Raw genomic sequence first — 21,810 nt, 5'->3', positions numbered from 1 at the left:
GATAACACTTTATTTTAACGTGGCATAGTTACATGTTACTGCATGTAAATTAAGCATAATTACAAGTAAATAACCCTAAAACCAAACCCTAACTCTATAGTAAATACATGTAGTTCATTAATATTACTCAGTACTTGAGTAAGTACAATGTAACGACGTCACCTTAAAATAAAGTGTAACCAATGTTTTCACAGTAACGATTGGTTTTATATGGAATTAGGAATAAAAAACGCAATTGTGACGTATATCTCACAGTTCCAAAAAAAAATTCCCAATTGCGAGAAATAAAAGTTGAGCTGTGAGATATTGCCTCACATTTTTCTTAGTTAAAAAGTAGCAATTATCCTACTTTCCATAATTTTAGAATCAATAAATGCATGAAACGTGAATGAGATGTAGATGAAAAGGTGAAATTTGAACTGATAGTTTTGAAGGTCTGAGAAAACACACAGTGTGTCTTTAATAATGTATTTTTATAAAGATCTTTCCTAGATAAAGAAAAACATCCCAGGACTATCAGGATTGCACTGCAAAAATCCCTGTTGTTTTCCAATATAAAAATATCGAAATCGATAACCCCCTCGAGTCGGCGGTCGCGCTCTCTTTTTTTCTAGTCAGTGCCAAAGAAACTCAAATAACTTTTTTTATCATTCATGCAAGTGTTATACATCATTATATTCTGTTAAGTTTCAATTTTTTTGTGTACAGTCACAATAAAAACTTTTTTTGTGCTTTTTGCAAAATAAGGGAAACATGATTCGCGATCTTCAGCCTCTCTCTCAATGATGTCTAATCTGATTCTCTTCAGAAAATGACCTGTAGCTTAGTGAAACCTTGACACACAAACATGAGACATATGTCTAAAGAAACGTTGAAATGTCAGGTTTTAAATCATGTAAATCAAAACGAAAACAAATATTCTGTGTTTATGTAATCTATGTGAACAAGATCAAATAATTGAGAAGCAAAACTGCATAAGATAAGAATGTCTCTTGAATGGTTAATTTAAACATGAATCTAACAATATTTTGTTTATACTTAAAAACTCTTTACATTAAAGTGATTCAACTGAGAGTTATTCTTAAGTAATTCATAATTAACATTAATCTACATTGTTTTATGTTAATTTGTGTGTGTACTCGCCTGAAGTGGGAGACGTGCCGCTCACACTGACGTCGCACTCCATCTTAGCAGTTTCCCAGGGGTAAACACTCGCGGCGTCTGAACGGATGGACACATCAAACGTGGGACCTGGTAGGAAATTATAAAAAAGGACAAAAATAGCATCATTCCAGTCTTATAAGATAGACATATTAAAGCATACTGCATGTTGAGCATTATATTTATGTATAAGGTAGAAAATATGGAAATATTTTAAATTATACTGCGCTTTAATTATATCACTATGCTGTCTTATTGTAATATTTCTGCATTTATTTACAAATACAGTAAAACACTAATATTGTGAAATATTATTACAATTTAAAAGAACTGTTTTCTATGTGAATACATGGTGAAATATAATTGATATCCTGTGATGAAAGCTGAATTTATCATCATTACTCCAGTCTTCAGTCACATGATCCTTCACAAATCATTCTCATATGAGGATTTGATGCTCAAGAAACATTTCTGATTATTATCAGTGTTGAAAACAGTTGTGTTGATAAATATTTTTGTGGAAACAATTGTATTTTACAGGATCATTTGATGAATAGAAAGTTCAAAAGAACAGTGTTTATTTGAATCTCTTGTAACATTATAAATGTCTTTACTAGTGTTGTCAAAAATATCGATATTTCGATATGTATCGATAATATCGTATCGATATGTATTCGATATGATACCAGCCGCGCTCTCCTCTCCGACCGACAGCGAGTTGACACGCACCCGCCTCCTCTCATTCAGTCCGGTTAACCCTCTGAACAAGGCGAACGCAGTGACTGCGTGTTAGTATGGGTATGACCGGTCGGAATTTCACACGGGATTGCACTTAACGTTAATTCTACTCATTTCCGCAGATTTCGCGTTCGCATCTGAAGCGCACACACACATAGGCTACCGTAATAAAGCCGCCTCTGACATACAAGGGCAAAAATGAGCTCCTTTTCCAGCTTATTAATGGTCAAATACACTCAAAAAATGTCTCAATGTCCATCTTGGTGAGTATTAACGTAAACAGAGTCGTAACCAGTTTAGAAGAATGTGTAACAGGAGTGTTTGGGATCCATGCGTGCATCGGGTCTTAAAGGGACAGCAGTTATTTATTATTCAAACTACAAAAAGACAAACGATCACTTGCTGCTCTTGACTGATTAACTTGTGTAACTCTAATGGATTCATCTGTATTTCATTTTTTTATAATAAAGATTATCCAATGTTATTTTAAATTTGATTACTTTTGGGTTTTTTTTATTCAGTTTCTTACCTGAATACTGTTAGACCTACCTGAAAAAATAAAGCAGTCTATTTAATTTGTATCTTTATTCTATTGTATTTATTTGTGCTATTGTTAGTCATTTGTTTATTTGTTCTTATTTTATTACTGTTTACTCGTCTTTTTAAAATCAATTTGAAATCAAGCTTTCTTGTGCTGTAGCTATTGCAACACAATTAGTTAGCAAATATTTTTGAGAAAATTGCAATGGTAATTGATCAACGTTTGTATATGAGAAAAACCTTAAAAGCTTTATCATATAAAGTGATCTCTTCACAAGAGATTTTTAATCGCCTAGACTTTCAATAGACGGACAAAAAAATTAATTATATAAAAAATATCTATTTGACAGTATGCAGCATTTTTCCCCCGTGGTATCGAAAATGGTATCGAATATCGATACTGTTTTAGGTATCGTATCGAAGTTAGAAATTCCAGTATCGTGACAACACTAGTCTTTCCTGTCACTTTTGATCAATTTAAAGCATCCTTGCTGAATAAAAGTATTAATTTATTTTAAGTGTTGGGTAACACTTTACAATAAGGTCTCATTTGTTAACATTAGAAAGGATCGGGATAGGACTCGGGCAGAAATCATGTTGATGTGATTATTAACGTTACTGTAGTCTGAAGCAGAGCAGGAGCGAGTGTTGTGGAGCTGAGGAACCGCTGGAGCGATTGTTAATAAGATGAACGCAACACACGCCTCGCGAGCAGCGGGACTTTTATTATGCCACAGTCGCCACTTCCTCCGCTCATGAGTGTGAGGTAACGCAGCTCTGTTGATCATATTACACACATCTGAGTGTGTTGATGATGGGATGACTTTACTCTGTGCGTTCTCTCAGCGGCTGCTATGACACTTGTTCACACTGCAGTGAGAGAAAAGCGTTTCTGCAGAATAAAACCAGAATCCGAGGGGAACGCAGATATGATGTCATCGACAGACGACGCCCTCACACGTCCCGGTTCCTCGGGTAAAAGAGCAATTTCTCACGATTTACAAATAGTTGGAAACATTTGGGATATTGCAAGTACTCAACTGAACAAAATATATAACACTGGCCTAGTGGTTTTTGGTTCACTGTTCATGTTAGTTCACAGTGTATTAACTAATGTCAACAAATACAACTTTTGATTTTGATAACTTATTAGTTGAAATAAACATTAACTAAAGTGGTAATACTTCAGTTTAGGGTTCCAATTCTCACTGTTAACTAGTTGCTTATTATTATGCATATTACTAGGATATTGGCTGTTTATTAGCACTTATAAAGCACATATTAATGCCTTATTCATGACCATATCCTAAATCACCCAATACTTAAACTTAACAACTACCTTATTAACTATTAATAAGCAGAAATTAGGAGTTTATTGAGGCAAAAGTCATAGTTAAAGGGTTACTTCAGTGATTTAGCATTAAGCTTTGTATCAGTAGAAACCCGGTAGTATATTCAAATTATGGTACTTTCCCCCCTCATATCCCCCTGAGACGAGAGAATTGTGCATTTTATTTCTGGAAAAAATCCTCAGATGACGCAAATATCGCCATTTTGCGTCATTAGAGGATTTTTGGCCCGAGACTAGAGACTACAGGAGCTGTTCCGCATGTTTTTAACCCTCCCACAGGGGAGAGATCTCGCTCACTGAATGTAAATGCGCTCTGCTGCTCAGCTCGGGCATTCATAACGGAGCGGTGCAGAGCAAAGTGAGTGTTTCAACTTTTCAATGAATTCCTATGAAAGTTAAGCTTCCATAGGCATGATCTGATAACGCGCCAGACTGGACACTCATCGTGAATGACAGCCGCGCTTACCTCAGCCCTTCTCAGCTCTTCTCTCGATGAATGAAATCTGACTCCTGCTGTGTTTGTGTCTTTCGTTCGGCTCACTCACACTTTATTGAAAAGACACGTTCAGTTTTTAATTGTAGTGTGTATTCTCTAACTGAACGAAATTATTGTATTAGTATGAAAATCAAACCGACGATGGGGCGGTGTCATGGTGGGCAAGTGATAACTAGTAGCTGTGGCTTTGGGAGTGGCCTCCTTGAGCAGCGAAGCAAGTGCATTCTGGGAGTTGTTATCTTTCATCCACATGACACAAAAATACATTTTCTGTCTTTTCTCGGTCTAGAAGGCACCAAATAAAAAAATAATAACACATATCTACTACATAAATGACCCAGTTTAAATACACACTCATCTTCCCAGCGCTGAAGTGCCCCTTTAATAGTAAGAATTAGACCCTAATCTAAAGTGTGACCACTAAAATTAATAAATGCTGTAGAAGTATTGCTCTTTCTTAGTTAATTTGAACTAAAGTACTGTTATGCTAACTAATGCAACCTTATTGTTAAGTGTTACCTAACAATAGTAGTGTATAACAGAAAGACCCAAAAATGACTGATTGAAATGATAAAAAGACACTATGTATTGTTATTTATCACTATCATTATTATTAGCCTAACTGTAGACGATTACAGTTGTGATCACTGGTGATGTATGTGCGTTTATATCGGCTTCAAATGTGGTTCATTCAATTCGATTTTAGAGCAGAACTGATGAAGAAAATCATTATATACCAAACATTAGATGTGCCATAATGAATCACAGAGCATGAAGCTTAAATGTGATTCAGTGGAATGAATTATTTCACACATTCCCCCGTGATCGAGCCTTCATTCACCTGTTCGTTCTTCATTATCACTTTGCGTTTCCTATAGATCTGAATCACACTTTCTGCTGGTTGATTCATACGCGTTACATTCAGAGTTACTGAAGACTGGAAACTATGAGACGAGCCCCCGCCCACGAGCATCATATAAAGCCATGGAGTCTCTTTCTGAAGTCTACCTTTGTGTGCGAAAGCGATCTGAACCTTATTGGACACTCCTTTGGCCATCTCCACCCAGTCTTCCCCGGCCTGCTTCGTCCAGGCTCTCATTTCACACGAGTAGAAGCCGCGATCGGTCACCTGCACCGCTTGGATCCGAAACTGAAAGTCCCTCTCTTCACCAGTCTTCACCAGCATCAGGCCGTCCCGCCGGCCCGGCTCGCCCGAGTCCTCCAGCTGGAGAATGGCTTCAGGGCCCAGCGAGGCGATTTTGCGGCTGGGAGACCCTACGGCCTCCTCGGACAGGATGAGGATGGAGAAGGCGGTCCCCGGCGGGAGGTTTTGGACATTGGCCTGGCAGCTCATCTCAAACGTGGAGCCAGCAGCCGTAGCTTCACGGAGACGACGGGCTACAACACCAAGAGCAGGACCTGCGTGAGACGAATGAGAAGAACAACACATCTCATCAAGGCAGGAACGAGATCAAATGGAGATTTGAATGTTTATATATGAGCTTTCTCTCCTTGCTTCGATTAAAAGTCAGATCTCAATATGAACATTCATTAAAACATCTGAGCCGCTATCCATATACTACAAGCTATATATTAACACATTATATTAAAAATTAACACAATTTAAATGATACACCAAACCTAATAAAATAAAAATAAAGGATATTAATAATAAAAATAAATTAATAAAAATAACCCTTTAAGATTGTTACCAGCCAAATGAACACTATGTTACCTCGTGATAAGATTTACTTCACTTTAGTCCTTTTTGGAATAACGTTTTATATAATAAAAATAAAAATAATAATAATAATAATAATTATTATTAATTATAATATCATTATTATTTATATTATAATTATAATAATATAAATGGTAATAAACAAATAAATAGTTATAATCATATTATTATGAATATATATTTAATAAATAATACATATAATAAACAATACATATTTAAATAATAATTATAATATTATAAATAATAATAATAATAATAATAAACAAATAAATGGTCATAATTATTATTATTAAATATCTAATCAACAATACATATAATAATCAAGAATAAATATTAAAATATTTTATATAATAATACCACCATTAACATAATATAATTAATAATATAATCAATATAATAATACCATTAACATAAATATAATTATTAATTATTATGTTGTTATTTAAATTAGAATTATAATATAAATAATAATACATATTTAAATAAATAATAATCATATTATTATTCATGTTGTGATTATTATTACTATTGATATAATATAAATAATAATGCATATTAAATAATAATGATAATGTGATTATGATTATTATTAATACATATTTAGTAAATAATACATATAATAATCAATAAATATTTCAATAATAATAATAATAAACAACATCAACATAATAGCATAATAATATAATTAATATAATAACATTAACATAATAACATTAATTATTATTATTATAATATTATTAATGTTATTATTTATATGAATAATGATAACATTAACACAATTATAATAATGTAATTGTTTATATTATAATAATATAAATATAATAAATATTACAATTCACATTTTTTATTATGTAATTATTTTTCCTATAATACAAATAATATAAAATATTATTATTAGGATTATTATTATTAGTAGTAGTAGTAGTAAAAGCACTTTTCTCAAACCTACAAGCATTTAACCTCCTTTGTCTCCTCATTTGTTTCTCCGAATGCGTTTAAGGAGAAACATCGGAGACAAAGTAGAAATTGAGCTCCGAATGAGCGACATCTGAACAAGACGCAGAGATTAAATCATGACGCAACACATTGCATTTACTTTTTATGCAGCTGCCATGCCTTCTCAGTGAACGAAAGTTATTGGTCTTGTGTTACATAAGACAATTTATTGCCAAGTCTCATGGAATATGAAAAAGTGTCCCAATATAGGAGCGACAATATTAGATAATGGCAAAATTATGCCAAATGTTCTTAGGGGTCATTATAGTTGCAATTGCAGCTGTATAACTTTGAGCAGCAACAGTTTTGAACATAACCGTACAGCATGTCAGAATAAACTGCACCCCGTGGAGAACTGCATCAGTCCAGCAGCTCACAAAACACATCAGAACATAATACAAACGCCGTCATTTGTACCTCCTCGTGAAACTGAGACGTCTCCATTACAGAAGACACAGAGACGTGGCTGGATGCAAATGTTTCCGTGCATATATGTATTCCGTTTAGGTAATTATAGAAATGATGCAGGAAATCAATGAGCTGAGATGTCATATGTCAGACCAGAATAGAAGCGTGAACATTTGAGCTGCAATATTCACAGGTGTCTGAGGCGAACTAGACACCTTATATGAGGCAGAGCTAACTAAACAAGAAAGGGTTGTGTGTTGGTCTTACTAAAACGTCCCAAAAACGTACATACACTGTAAAAAATGCTGGGTTAAAAACAACACAAAAATGGTTTTATCCCAGTGGTTGGGTTAAAGGGATAGTTCACCCAAAAATGAAAATTAGCCCATGATTTACTCACCCTCAAGTCATCCTAGGTGTGTATAACATTCTTCTTTCAGACAAATAAAATCTGAGTTATATTAAAAAAGTTCAGGCTAATCCAAGCATTAGAATTGGATTCAGTTGCTCTGTTTTTGAAGTCCATAAAAAGTGCATCTGTCCGTCATTTAACTGCTCCACGCGGCTCTGGGGTATTAATAAAGGCCTTCTGAAGCGAATCGATGCGTTTGTGTAAAAAAAATATCCATATTTAAAACTGTATCAAGTAAATTTTCGGGCGACCGCCTTCCCTGTTGAATTTGTGGAAAAATTGTTGAAAGTTCCCCTGCCGATGGAAAGACTAACGCGACCAGGTCCGTCGTCATGACGTCACGAACACATCTTGAGTTTCACTTTCAACATTCAACACTTTTCCACGGAAGGCGACCGGCCGAAAGTTTACTTGATAAAGTTTTAAATATGGATATTTTTCTTACACAAACGCGTCGCTTTGCTTCAGAAGGCCTTTATTAACACCCCAGAGCCGCGTGGAGCAGTTATATGACGGACAGATGCACTTTTTATGGACTTCAAAAACAGAGCAACTATGAATCCAATTCTAATGCTTGGATTAGCCTGGACTTTTGTAATATAACTCAGATTTTATTCGTCTGAAAGAAGAATGTTATACACACCTAGGATGACTTGGGGGTGAGTAAATAATGGGCTAATTTTCATTTTTGGGTGAACTATCCCTTTAAGTGTCTGCTTAAAACAACCCAATCTCTGGAAATGAAAACAATCCAATTGCTGGGTTTGTCCATTTTCAATCCAACTTGTGTATTTTTTAGAGTGTAACTTAAATAGATGCACACTTACGCTTGTTAGCAAAGCTGACTTTAAGTGCTGGGGTCAAATGCTCCGCAACCTTTTTCCAGCTCCCATGACGTGTTGGGATCCACGCCGTTACGCCACACGTATATTCTCCAGAGTCTGCGTCTGTCGTGTGAAGGAGGCGGAGCTTGAATGTGGAAGGCTCCGCCCGGGTGGCTGTAATAAGCCCCGCCTCTATGCGGCTCTTGTACGTCTTGCCTGGCACGAGGGTTCCGTTCTCATCCAATGAGGCGATAGTGCGAGTAGGAACATCGCCGGGCAGAGCGTCTCTGTACAGCCATGACACTCCCAGTCGTCCGCTACGAAGGTTGGACACGTTCGTGACTTTGCATTCCAGCTCCGTCGGGTCGCCGAAGAACTTTGCGTTCGCAGAGGAGTTCAGAACAACGGTGTAGTCTGGATCTGAGAGAGAAAGAGACAGTACATAAAAGCACATACATTAAATAATGATGTAGGGGTGTGACCAGATTAAAAAGGGTACAAGATTGCTCATCGAGGGAAAAGCGGTCTCGCGATATCGCCATGACGGAGCGTGAGGGTGAAACTGAAATCACGTGACTTTGGCAGTTTGACACACGCTCCGAACCAATTGATTCGAAACCGAAGATCCGTAAAGATTCGAAGCTTCATGAAGCAGTGTTTTGAAATTGCCATCCCTAGGAGAATGCACGCTCAGCACCGCCGATCCCTAAATCAAAAATCAACGTTTATTTTTATAGCACGTTTAAAAACAACACAAGTTGAGCAAAGTGCTGTACACTCTCAACAATACTAGTGGGACAATGACAAGACACCCAAAAAAGACCCTTCTCATAAACTCCCAGCCCTTATGGGCTGTTGTAAGCAAGAGAGAAGAGATGTGTTTTTAGCACTGATTTAAAACATCCTAACGAGTCACAGGATCTAATATGCAGAGGAAGGCTATTCCAGAGACGTAGCGCTGCCACGGAGAAAGCACGATCTCCTTTAGTCTTCAACCGAGCTTTAGGGACACTCAAAAGTAGACTCTGTGAAGATCTTAAAGGTCCAGCCGTACAGTGATGAAATTGGCAATCAATAAGGGTGTGTTTTTTTATTGATGATCTCTATAAATATATCTAGTAGTAGAGTGAATGCAAGGGCTGGAAATCCATTTATCCTTTGCTGGAACTTCTTCGTCGTCATGAAGAGTTCACGGGAGTACTTTTGAGGGAAAAGGAGAAAGTTGCGTAGCCGTGTTTTCCACACGACATGTGAACGGCCTCTTATCTTGTAGAATGTAGTGATGGGCGGACCGAGGCTTCGTGAAACACTGAAACAGTTGAAGCAAATGTGCTGTATTGTGAAACATTGCCAAGCTACGTAACATGCTATCTATTTCTGATGCAGAAAAGTTAGTTCATGCATTCATGACCTCGAGACTAGATTACTGTAATGCTTTATTAGCTGGTTGTCCTGCATCATCGATAAACAAACTACAGTTAGTCCAAAACGCAGCTGCTAGAGTTCTTACTAGGTCAAGAAAATATGATCATATAACACCAATTTTATCATCCCTACACTGGTTACCTATTAAGTTCCGTATCAATTACAAACTATTGCTACTAACCTATAAAGCCCTAAATGGTTTAGCTCCAGTGTATTTAACGGATCTTCTATCGCCCTACAATCCATCGCGCTCTTTAAGATCACTAAACTCGAGGCTTCTGGTCATTCCTAGGATATCTAAGTCCACTAAAGGAGGGAGGGCATTTTCACATTTAGCTCTTAAACTCTGGAATAGTCTTCCGGATATTGTTCGAGGTTCAGACTCGCTGTCCCAGTTTAAAACTAGATTAAAGACGCATCTCTTTAGCCAAGCATTCACATTATAAATACGTTTTATACTACAGTTAAATCGCACCAACAGCATTAATATTCTGAACAGCAGCTACGCTAATTATTTCCCATCTGCTTTTCTGTTGTTATCTCGGGACACTAGTCCCGAGGTAACTAGTTCGTCAGCTCCAGTTTGTATCAGCCTCTCATGGAGACTTCAGATGCCCCTGTGATGAGACGACTCGACGCCTGTGAAGAGACGACTCAACGCCAGCGTTGTTATGGCCTAAAATAATACATGATTGATTAACTTATCCTAAACATTTTTTTTAACATTCTCTTTTCTAACATTTTTCAATGTACATTTATGAAATGCACTTTCTGTGAAGCTGCTTTGAAACAATGAGTATTGTGAAAAGCGCTATACAAATAAATTTGAATTGAATTGAATTGAATTGTATTGTGTCGAAGCTTCAAATCAATCTGACACTGCGACCCCTGCTGGTCAGAACCATAGATATACATAATAAAGGCTAGATGTCTCGTCCGCGCTGCTGGCCTATGGAGGTTGACGTCCGCACCTGGCGGCCATCTTGTCACAGTCAGCTCGCTCACTCGTAACATTGTGTTTTAATGGTGCATGTACTTTTTAAACAACCATATATATACACCGATTTTCAAACGGTTTGGTTTGTTATAAACGTCAGAGATGTAGTTATGACACTGCATACTTATGAACAATTATTCATAATTTGTTCAAGCATCCAGAATTATAGCCACGTTAATAACGTTTGTAAGAAACCAAACCATTTGTAAATCCGTCAAGATTTCAGTGAGATAAGAGTATTCGTGTTCATGCAGATCACTCGCCTTACATCAGGTAGCCCGCCAGAAAACTCGCCTGTGACAAGATGGCCGCCGGTGATGACGTTAGAGACTAAGACATCTAGCCTTTATTATGTACAGTATATCTATGCTCAGACCAGTGTAAATGCAACAAAACCCAGGCCAAACATGCCTAAAAACAGCTTTTACAAATCTATTGCAAATGTTTTATTGAAAGTAAAATGCAATTAACTAATCATCTAATAACATTAAATATTAAGTGTCTATGTGTTCTTTTATCAATTGTCAGGGCTTGTTTTGTTTGTTCCATGGATGGCTCAGATAAACAAGCCATTGTGAGAATATTAACTACTATTATTCCTTTTAATTATACTAATGTCTCATTAGAACATCTTAAAACTGATCAGAGATCAGGTTGTTCAATGGTTCTCAGTGACTGCTCACGATATACATGGGTTCACAGAGACCATCGCCCCCTAGCGGTGAACCATTGACATTTCGAAGTGTTTCGAAACAGTGATGACGTAACAAAGCCTCGTTGACTGAAATCACGTGACTTTGGCAGTTTGATACACGCTCCGAACCAATTGATTCGAAACAGAAGATCCGTAAAGATTCAAAGCTTCATGAAGCAGTGTTTTGAAATTGCCATTCCTAGGCTCAGCACCGCTGATCTAGCCTGGATGCCAGCCGAATTTAGCCCCGCCCACAAAATGTTTTGCTCGGGCAATTCGGTCTGGACTCGCTCCATAGAGGAAGAATTATGCCCGAACAGAAACTGTTCGGACCAATGAAATTGTCAGGGCGGGCTTTAGACGATGATGGACAGATGATCAACAGTAACGTAATCATCCACGTCATCGAAGGCTCTTGGGTTGAATTTGCTCTTATCCTAAACGGAGAACTTGTTCGTATATGCGTTCACCTTTACTATTTCTCTCAGAAACGATGATCGTGTTGGTAAGTACTCTGTGTATCCTTAAATTATTTTATTACTGCCAAAGATCGTTTACACTCATGTTTTTCTTGTAACGTTACTTAATCATGCGTGCGTGCAGACAGGGTTTCCAAGTGTTTTTGCAATGTCGCGCACAATTGCTACTCAAAACGTTTGGTTGGCAAAATATGTTATTTTGGCAAGGTTGCCTGCTAAAATTCGCATTCCTGGGTTTAAATAATCACATAATTGGGGTCGCTTCAACCCGCGGACATGGAGAAAAACACGGACTTGGTAACAGTGCAGTTGAGTTCTGTTGACATTTGACAACTAACGTTACGCGTCGCTCCGTTGCTCTGATTGGTTGTGGGTCTATCCAATTGAGGTCTTTCCTGGCTCGGTTGAAACACGCCCCATAATCAAAGCTCAATGGAGCGGTACCAGACTCATATTCTGACTAGAATTGAGTATGGCCACGCCAGGCTACCGCTGATCCCTATACACAGAGTATGTGTGATTGTAAAGCGAAAGTAAACACGAGCTCCCTGATTCCTGCAAATTAGGCGAGATTTACATTTATGCGTTTGGCAGAACGCTTTTATCCAAAGCGACTAACATTGCATTCAAGGTACACATTTTACATTTTGTCAATTCTTGCTTTCCCTGGGAATCGAACCCATGACCTTGGCGTTGCTAGCACCACGCTCTATTGCTTGAGCTACAGGAAAGGACTGCCTGTCTCTCAATATCAAAGCTATCTTGTGCTGGGCTGTGTAGTTATAACCACCTCTCAAGCCCTATCCGGACACGTGGACGTAAATTTGCATGCCACCTCAGTGATCAAACTCGTGCATTCGGATGGTGATTTATTAACGGTGGACGAGCGAGTTTTTGTGATCCTGCGCAGCTGCTCACGTGGTCGATAACATGATTGTATGCTGTAAATAAAATGTCATATGCTTGGTATAATAAGAATAAATGCATATTTAATTTAATAATAGGAAAATAATATACTAATTATTATTTAATTATTTAAATCTGTTCAAAAATAGGAATATGTAGACGCACATTATATGCGTATTTTATCTAAAAATAAAGGATGCAAGTTTATTCCACATGGAAATGAGCGGAAATAAGTGAATACAGCCTCTTATTTACATGAGGTAAAAACAATGCTGCTTGGTTATTTTAACATATACTGTATAATTGCTGCCGTAATAACGGCCCTTTTCAAATGTTTACATGCTTTTCTTCTTTTTATTTTTTGAGCGGTGATGAAATGTATTGCTCTTGTAAATATCAGCATTTCGGTAATAAAGGCAATGCATCCAAATTAGCGAAGCGCAACCGTACGGTGCTCTGCAGTGGTCAAAAAGGATATAAACAGTGAATTTTTAAGTGATAGGCCTATATTCTTGAAAACTCAGAGATGTGGATTCGGACGGCAAATTAAATTACCACACGACCTTGGTGTTTGTCAAAAAACAGTAGGTAATTCGGCCGGGGAGTTTTACGCGGGTGGTGGGAGAAAAACACTGACATTCTGGATTCGGACGGCAATAAAAATCACAGACTAGCCCCTGTCAATGATGAAAATACCTTACGACCCCACGAGAAACAATTACCGAATAGGGCTTTAGTATCTGTTTTGGTCTCTTTTTGCATTTTGAATATTGAGAGAGTACTTTGATTATGGTTGCACTTATTGTTTCCATTAAATAAGACTAAGAAAAGACAATTTCTTTGTTCAATTTGGGGAAAGGAGTTGAAGGAGGTCACACACAGACGGAAGCTCATCATTCATGTACAGTACGGTCTGAAGAGACTCGTGTGAAAGCATACAGGAGAGAAGCCAGTCAGTTCAGATTGTGGCAAATCCACAGTTTTTGGTGTCTTTCAATGCATATGATAGTGCTGAAATGACATTCCTTAAGATGATTAGTTCAAACATTTCAAAATGCACCTACAGACTACTTTTGTCATTTAGGGTTTTTTTTAAATACAGTGCAAAAATCTCGTCTCGTCTTGTTCTCGTGAGCCGAGTGTCTCGTCCCAGCCCTAATGTACAGGGAGTGCAGAATTATTAGGCACGTTGATTTTCTGATCATATTTTTTTTCCAGGCACATTTGACCAATTCCAAACCACAGTAATCCTAATAACTACTATTGATTTAGTATTTAATAATGTATAAGTGATATATAATTGTTCATGAAGGCTGGAAATGAAAATCACCTTATATTCAGGTGTGCAGAATTATTAGGCATGTTTTCTTTTACAGATAAATTGAGCCAAAAAAGAGATTTAACTCAGACTGAAAAGTCAAAAAGTATTAAATGCCCATGAGAAGGATGCAATACTAATGCAATACTAGACATTGCAGTTAAGGCATGACCATTGGACAGTGAAATGCTCGTTGGGTCAGCAGGATCTGACAGTACGTTTTGGGAGTTCATTTTTAGTCCATCTCTGCAAAACGGACTTCAGGATGGACTAAAATGAACTCCCAAAACGTACTGTCAGATTCTGGAAGATGAATTCTTCAAACAGTGGTACTAGAGGATGTGGTGCTGGTCCTTCAAGAGTCATTCTCAACCTATAAAACCTATAAAGCCTATAAAAAAACCTTCTTCATGTGTTTTACAACACTTCAGCTTGTGATTCTTATCTAGTGGGGGTCATTTTTTAGGATTCTTTACCTAACTGAAGTCTCTGAGATCCTGACACCTTGCACTTCTGGAGACTCCAGGTAGGTTGCAGCTTTGGAAAATGGTGGCGCTGGAGACTAAAGGGTTACTGATGGTTTCACCCTTAATTCTTCACCTTAATTCTTAATTCTTTTGCAGTTAACAGGTGTCTTTTCTTCACCACCTGTTTTTGTCAGATCCTGCTGACCCAACGAGCATTTCACTGTCCAATGGTCACGCCTTAACTGCAATGTCTAGTATTGCATTAGTATTGCATCCTTCTCATGGGCATTTAATACTTTTTGACTTTTCAGTCTGAGTTAAATCTCTTTTTTGGCTCAATTTATCTGTAAAAGAAAACATGCCTAATAATTCTGCACACCTGAATATAAGGGGATTTTCATTTCCAGCCTTCATGAACAATTATATATCACTTATACATTATTAAATACTAAATCAATACTAGTTATTAGGATTACTGTGGTTTGGAATTGGTCAAATGTGCCTGGAAAAAAAATATGATCAGAAAATCAACGTGCCTAATAATTCTGCACTCCCTGTACAGTGGATCTGCACATTTCTAAAGCACGCCGTGCACGACAGGATGCTTGCTTGTCAGGGTGTTGCATTGCACTTCCTAATGTGTTTTGAGTGTTGTGATGTTTCTATATGGTGTTAAAAGTGATTCTTGCCTTAACAAACACCAGATAAAACAATATGAAAAAACACTCAATAAGCCAAAATCGGCTTCAGTCCAGACGTTGACTTAACCATGCAACTGAACAACTACTTTAGACTTGAAGATGAAGCATTTTTGACTGGCAAAACATCTTAAAAAAACAAAGTTTTTTTTAGGAAGAAAACCAAACCAAAACAACAATTACAGCAAAGCAATAAAAACACACAAGAAAAACACTAACACTTCAATTCTCACTGTTAACTAGTTACTAATTATCATGCATATTACTAGGATATTGATTATAGTCCACTTATAAAGCACATATTAATGCCTTATTCATGACCATATCCTACATCCCTTAATCACGTAAACTTAACAGCTACCTTACTAACTATTAATAAGCAGTGATTAGGAGTTTATTGAGGCAAAAGTCATAGATAGTTAATAGTGAGAATTAGACCCTAATATAAAGTGCAACCAAAAACACTTTTTAAAGGGTTAGTTCACCCAAAAATGAAATTTACCCTGTGACTTATTCTTCCTCAAGTAATCCTAGGTGTACATGACGAATACAATCAGAGTTATATTAAAATGTCCTGCCTCTTCCAAGCTTTATAATGGCAGTCGTTTTTTTAAGTCCATAAATGTACATCTATCCATCATATTCCTTACTTAATGCACAGCTAGTTGTGGATTATCCCTTACATATTGTATGTTTAGATATTCATACAACAAAATATTCTGTGGGCCATGAACGTTGTGTGAAAAAATGCTGACGCTGGCAGAGGGTTAAAGAAGTTAAAGATGATATATGGAAGAAAGTTGATAACCAAACGGTTTCTGTTTCTATAGTATGGAGGAAAAAATACAATGGTAGTCAATGGGGACCAAAAACGGTCATTCTTCAAAATATCTTCTTTTGCGTTCAGCAGAAGAAAATCTCATACAGGGTTGGAACAACTTGAGGGCGAGTAAATGATTACAGAATTTACATTTCTGGGTGAACTATCCCTTTAAAGGGTTAGTTCACCCAAAAATGAAAATTCTGTCATTAATTATTCACCCTCATGTCGTTCGACACCCGTCAGACCTCCGTTCATCTTCAGAACACAAATGACGATATTTTGGTTGAAAGCTGATGCTGAGAAAGCCTTCAGATAGGCATCAATTGGCATTCAGTACATTTACACTTCCAAAATCCATGAAAGGCACTTAAAACGTCGTTACAAAGTCCATCTCACCACAGTGACTCTACAATAATCTTACGATGCGACGACAATAGTTTTTGTGCGCAAAAAAAAATCTAAATAACGCCTTTATCCAGCTTGTTCTTGTCTTCCGTGTGTGCCTCCACGACGCATGCGCGAGAATATGACGCAGATCCGGCGTTCGGACACATGACCCAGAAGAGATTTGTTTACAAGCAGAGGAAGACGCACGTGTCTAAGCTGTTGAATTCTACATTGATCGTGCTTTAGGTCTCGGCGTAGTTCTCAAAATGGGGTTAAAGTGTGCATTTCATGGATTCCCGAACCCCGGCGCTACGTCATATTCTCGCGCATGCGTCGTGGAGGCACACACGGAAGACAAGAAGAGGTTGGATAAAGGTGTTATTTTGGGGGTTTTTTCGCACAAAAACTATTGTCGTCGCATCGTAAAATTATTGTAGAGTCACTGTGGTGAGATGGACTTTGTAACGACGTTTTAAGTGCCTTTTATGGGTCTTGTGAGTGTCAATGTACTGAATGCCAATGGAGGCCTATCTGAAGCCTTTCTCAGCCATCAGCTTTCAACTAAAATATCTTCATTTGTGTTCCGAATATGAACGGATATGAGGTCTTACCGGTGTCGAACGACATGAGGGTGAGTAATTAATGACAGAATTTTCATTTTTGGGTGAACTAACCCTTTAAACTCTTTCCGCGCCAGAATTTTTGATCATACACTCTAAAAAAAAAAAAAGGTTCTACATTGCACCAAAAATGGTTCTTGGCTCGTAATCATAGGGGAACCTTTTTAGTGCTATATAGCACCAATTTTGGTGCTTCAGTGGTTCTTCAGCGGTTCTTCAGCGGTTCTTTGACTAAGGTGCTATATAGAACCTCTGAAGAACCGCTGAAGAACCACTGAAGCACCAAAATTGGTGCTATATAGCACTAAAAAAGGTTCCCCTATGATTACAAGCCTTTTTTTTTAGAGTGTACATATTTTTGGGTGAACACGTCAATGTTCGTTGAAGAAAAGCAAGCTGGATTATTGATTAAATGGTGAATTTAAATGTCCCCCACACACCTCTAAACACACACTCACGTGCGCAGTCCCACACTCATTAAAGCGACACGCTGACCCGGTTTCTAGGCTCTCGGCACACCAGTGTCAAGTGTTTGCGGGCAGTGCGCCCGGTTAGTGAAGGACTCCCTGCGTCGCTTCCTATACAGCTGGGACCTTCATGCTTGGGTGAGCAGTACTAGAGACACACAAAGACTTACAGCAGGCCAAAGCCAGCCATTCTCCCACAACCTTGACAATCACACGACGTAAATAGCTCGGAAAAACACATGAGAGAGGAGCTGGAACACAGGCAAGTGAAACCCATACACAACCGATTGAGCCTCACATGTGGTGGTGGGTTTTGCGTTAAGCTTTTGGACGTCACGCCGACTGAGTCACTGGGACCATCTGTGCGGTGCGGCTCTCATCTGCATCACTTCCTGTTCGTTAAGCCCCTCCCACACATAGCACTTCGGGACATCTTATTGGCTCCTTTAAAGACTAATGCACATATGCAGCAAAAAATGGGTTTTATCCCTGAAGTCTAGACCAGATAACCTTGACCAGCTGGTGCTTAAACTCGTCCCCTAAACCAGGGCTCGACCATTTCACTCACATTTGCGACTAAAAATAGACGTGTGCGAACTGTACAATGTATTTTGGAGCATGTGTGTTTTCTTAAATGTAAGATCATAAGTCTTAAATGGTATATTGAACGTCTTAATGATCATTTTATGGTGTCTTACATCTTGGGGATGGAAAAAAATGTATCGTGATACGGCCTAATGTGACTATAAAACTTCAAAAGGCTATGATTTCATTAAATAAACTTGGGTGCTTCACGTTTCGAAGCATGAAAGGTGGCGCTGTTGTACGTTCGTCAGGCTCGCGCAATCAATGAATAGCGCACAATTACGCCAAGCGATTTCTTATTAACTAATGTTGATCAATCATGACAATACTTACTTTATGGTGTTTATATTGTAATTTGTATACGGTGTAAGAACGCATATTTTATCTCCTTTGTCTGAATTTGAATGAGCATCCGCCAATAATAAAGCATAGACATTTCAAAATAAGAGTCCCTGTGTATTTCAGGCTTATTAAATAAAAGTCACGCAGTGTGTCCGATTCCCACCCCGGTTATTATTTGGTTACACAAACTATGTATTATTTAATTGAATTTCCATTTAATTTAAAGTAAACTATTGTAGCTTCTGTCTGTCGTCACAGGAAAGAAAGACTAATAACATTATTTGATGAATATTATTAAATATATAGATTTTACTATTAGTGTTATAGTTAACAAACTAAAACCATAAAAAAACCCTTTACTTGAAATAAATAAATGTTAACTGACATAAAATAAAATATAAAAAACTTAAACTATTATTTTTTTTCATTTAATTGAAATTAACCTGTTATTACCAAACTAAAACTGAAATAAATGAATAAAAAAGATACAGAATTTTTTTTAAATAACAAAAAAAGACAAAACAACAGAATTATTGAAACTTTTAACAAAAATTTAAATGAAAGCAGAATTAAATTAAATTCAAAATATTAACAAAAACTATATATATAGTTAGTTGCGCACCTAAAGTTTCTAAATGCGCTTCTAAATTGTTCAACTTTGGGAAAAAAGTAAACATCAAGCCCTGTAAACCCTCATTCACTATTCCCAACATTATCCACTAATACAGTTCACTTGAAGTAGTGAATGAAAACGAGTGTGTGAAGTCGGATAGCCGTTGAGCATACACCGGCTGTACACTCGTTATTGCGGTGCATTGTGGGATTGAATGAGTGCACTCAATAACGTCCACTATGGTTTCGGACGCCACTACAAATGGCTGTCCCCTCAAATAATGCCTTATTTAAGGGTATAGGCGGATTCAGCCTTAGTCTTGGTGCTGGTTTCCAGTGTAAGGTATGTTTTAACCCTCTGGTGCTATTAGGTATAGGTTTTGGCACTTGCTATGTGAAAACAAAAAAATGATGGACAAAAAGAGGTTAAATGGTCCTGAAGAGAAATGGTCACTTGCGTTGTTTGTGGTCAAATATGAGCGTATTGGAAATGAATGGGAGGTGAATTTCCTCTAGTGGAAGCGTTTGGTACTTCACCCAAACAAACTCTGACTGAAAGCTCATTTTTTGAGATATCAACCTTAAATTTGTAACACTTGCAGTTTTAGATTAAAACCAGTTTTGTAAAATATATAAATTGAAAATAGTATTTTTGTGCATTTTTTAATAGCAATAAATGTAATATTATGTAACTTTAAAGTTCACCTTTTTAAACTTTTTTCACTTCAGCAGTAATCTGCCATGTGTTGTCTTTAAAATGAGACCAAACTGAAGTCTTCAAAGCATTCAAGATGTATGACAGTTTCATTTTCAGGTCTATGCTCAAAAAGTGAATAAAGAGGGAGTGGCTGAGAACGAACAACGTTAATGTCGTGCGCTAGTTTAATTATAAATTACAACGCTGCCGAATATCCAGAAGTTAAAGTCAGAGTTTTGTTGGTGGTCATGTTGTTGTTTGATATTCCAGCTCGCTCCGTTAGTGGTGAAGGAGTTGGCTAAGGCTAAAAATATTGCTCAAAAATAAAAAGAATTTGATGATAAATATTCCAGTTCGTATTAAGATATTGGACTTTTGATTGCAGACGTTGGCAAATCTTTGAGACATTATTGAGATCTTGAATGAAACACAACATAACTCTTTATACTGAGATACAGAAGAATGAAGAGAAAATAGGATAAACAGCTGAGATATTAAAGTCAGTAATCGTTAAAAATAGCCACTTCATCCTGCATGGTGAAGTAAAAACCAGCATTTCCCAGCTAAACCTAGGCATGGACATTTTAGATGGTTCAAAATCCAGCATTGGCGACCATTGGCCAGTTAACGAATTACTTTTTAAAGTGTGTTAGTTTAGCAGAAGACCTTTATTATTCTGAGCACAGTTTGGTTATGAACTTTTGGGATCGAGTGAGGAGAAGCACAGCGAAAGAGACGGTTAGCGAGCAAGAGAGAGAGCTCTAGTTAAAGAAAGATAAATAAAGACAGGACGAGAGCAGGTCCACAATGTGTTTCTTTACCCGGACAAACAGAGCAGACGAGATGAATGTCTGAGAGGAGCTCTATAGCGGTCGCTATGGACGGGGGCCGAGTGTCCTGGGAACGGAGCGCGGCTCTCAAAGTGACTGTCAATCACCTTCATTAAGAGCCTCTCCACTCCAGACATTCAATCTGCATTATCAGACTTTATCTCACACTCTCTCTCTCTCTCGCGCGCTTTTGTCTCCGTCTTCCTCTCTCGGTTTCCTTCTCTCGCACTTTCTTCTGGTTTGCTGCACACCTGTCCCGAGAATGAGCTGTGGTCATAGTGTGTGTAGAGACGGATGCAGACATGAGTTTAGATTACAGGTCACCTGATACAGGGCTCTGACATCAGCACTAAACTGGAGATTAGTAACCAATGGAAAACAACACACGATGCTGAATGACACCTGATGATCTGACATTTATTGGGAATAGTAGGATCAGAATATTACTATAAATATGAATAGATCAATTGACAATTTTTTTTTTATTTTTATAATTTGATAAACTGAATATATACATTAAGAAATCAGAATTAAAAAATAATTATATTTAAATAAAAAAGTAATAATAATGATAATTGTGTGAACCAAAATAAAATAGAACTGATTAAAGAAACAGTAATATCAAAGTTTTAATAATGTATTTATTTTATTTTATTATAAAGAAAAAATAGAATAATTATTCACATGCAATAACAAAAATATACATTTAGGCAGAAAAATACAGAATTTAATGAACCAAAATATTCCAAATGTACTAATAGTAATAATAATAAATTTTATAATCAGAAGAAGATAG

General features: G+C 37.2%; 1 protein-coding gene across 1 annotated transcript in view; it reads right to left on the bottom strand.

The window, feature by feature from the left end:
• The window catches only part of ptgfrnb (prostaglandin F2 receptor inhibitor b), a gene marked incomplete at both ends in the record, with an annotated part of 76,426 nt that overhangs the window by 21,760 nt on the left and 32,856 nt on the right, over positions 1–21,810 (bottom strand). Inside the window, 3 exons of the mRNA XM_079811934.1 lie at positions 1,144–1,251; positions 5,295–5,705; positions 8,671–9,087. Coding sequence (XP_079668060.1) covers positions 1,144–1,251; positions 5,295–5,705; positions 8,671–9,087 — 936 coding nt within the window. The remainder of the gene's footprint in view (positions 1–1,143; positions 1,252–5,294; positions 5,706–8,670; positions 9,088–21,810) is intronic.

The sequence above is a fragment of the Gobio gobio genome (genome assembly GCF_949357685.1).
Source record: "Gobio gobio genome assembly, chromosome: 3".
In the NCBI taxonomy this organism is placed as follows: domain Eukaryota; kingdom Metazoa; phylum Chordata; class Actinopteri; order Cypriniformes; family Gobionidae; genus Gobio; species Gobio gobio.
This window is presented reverse-complemented; position numbering and strand designations above follow the sequence as displayed.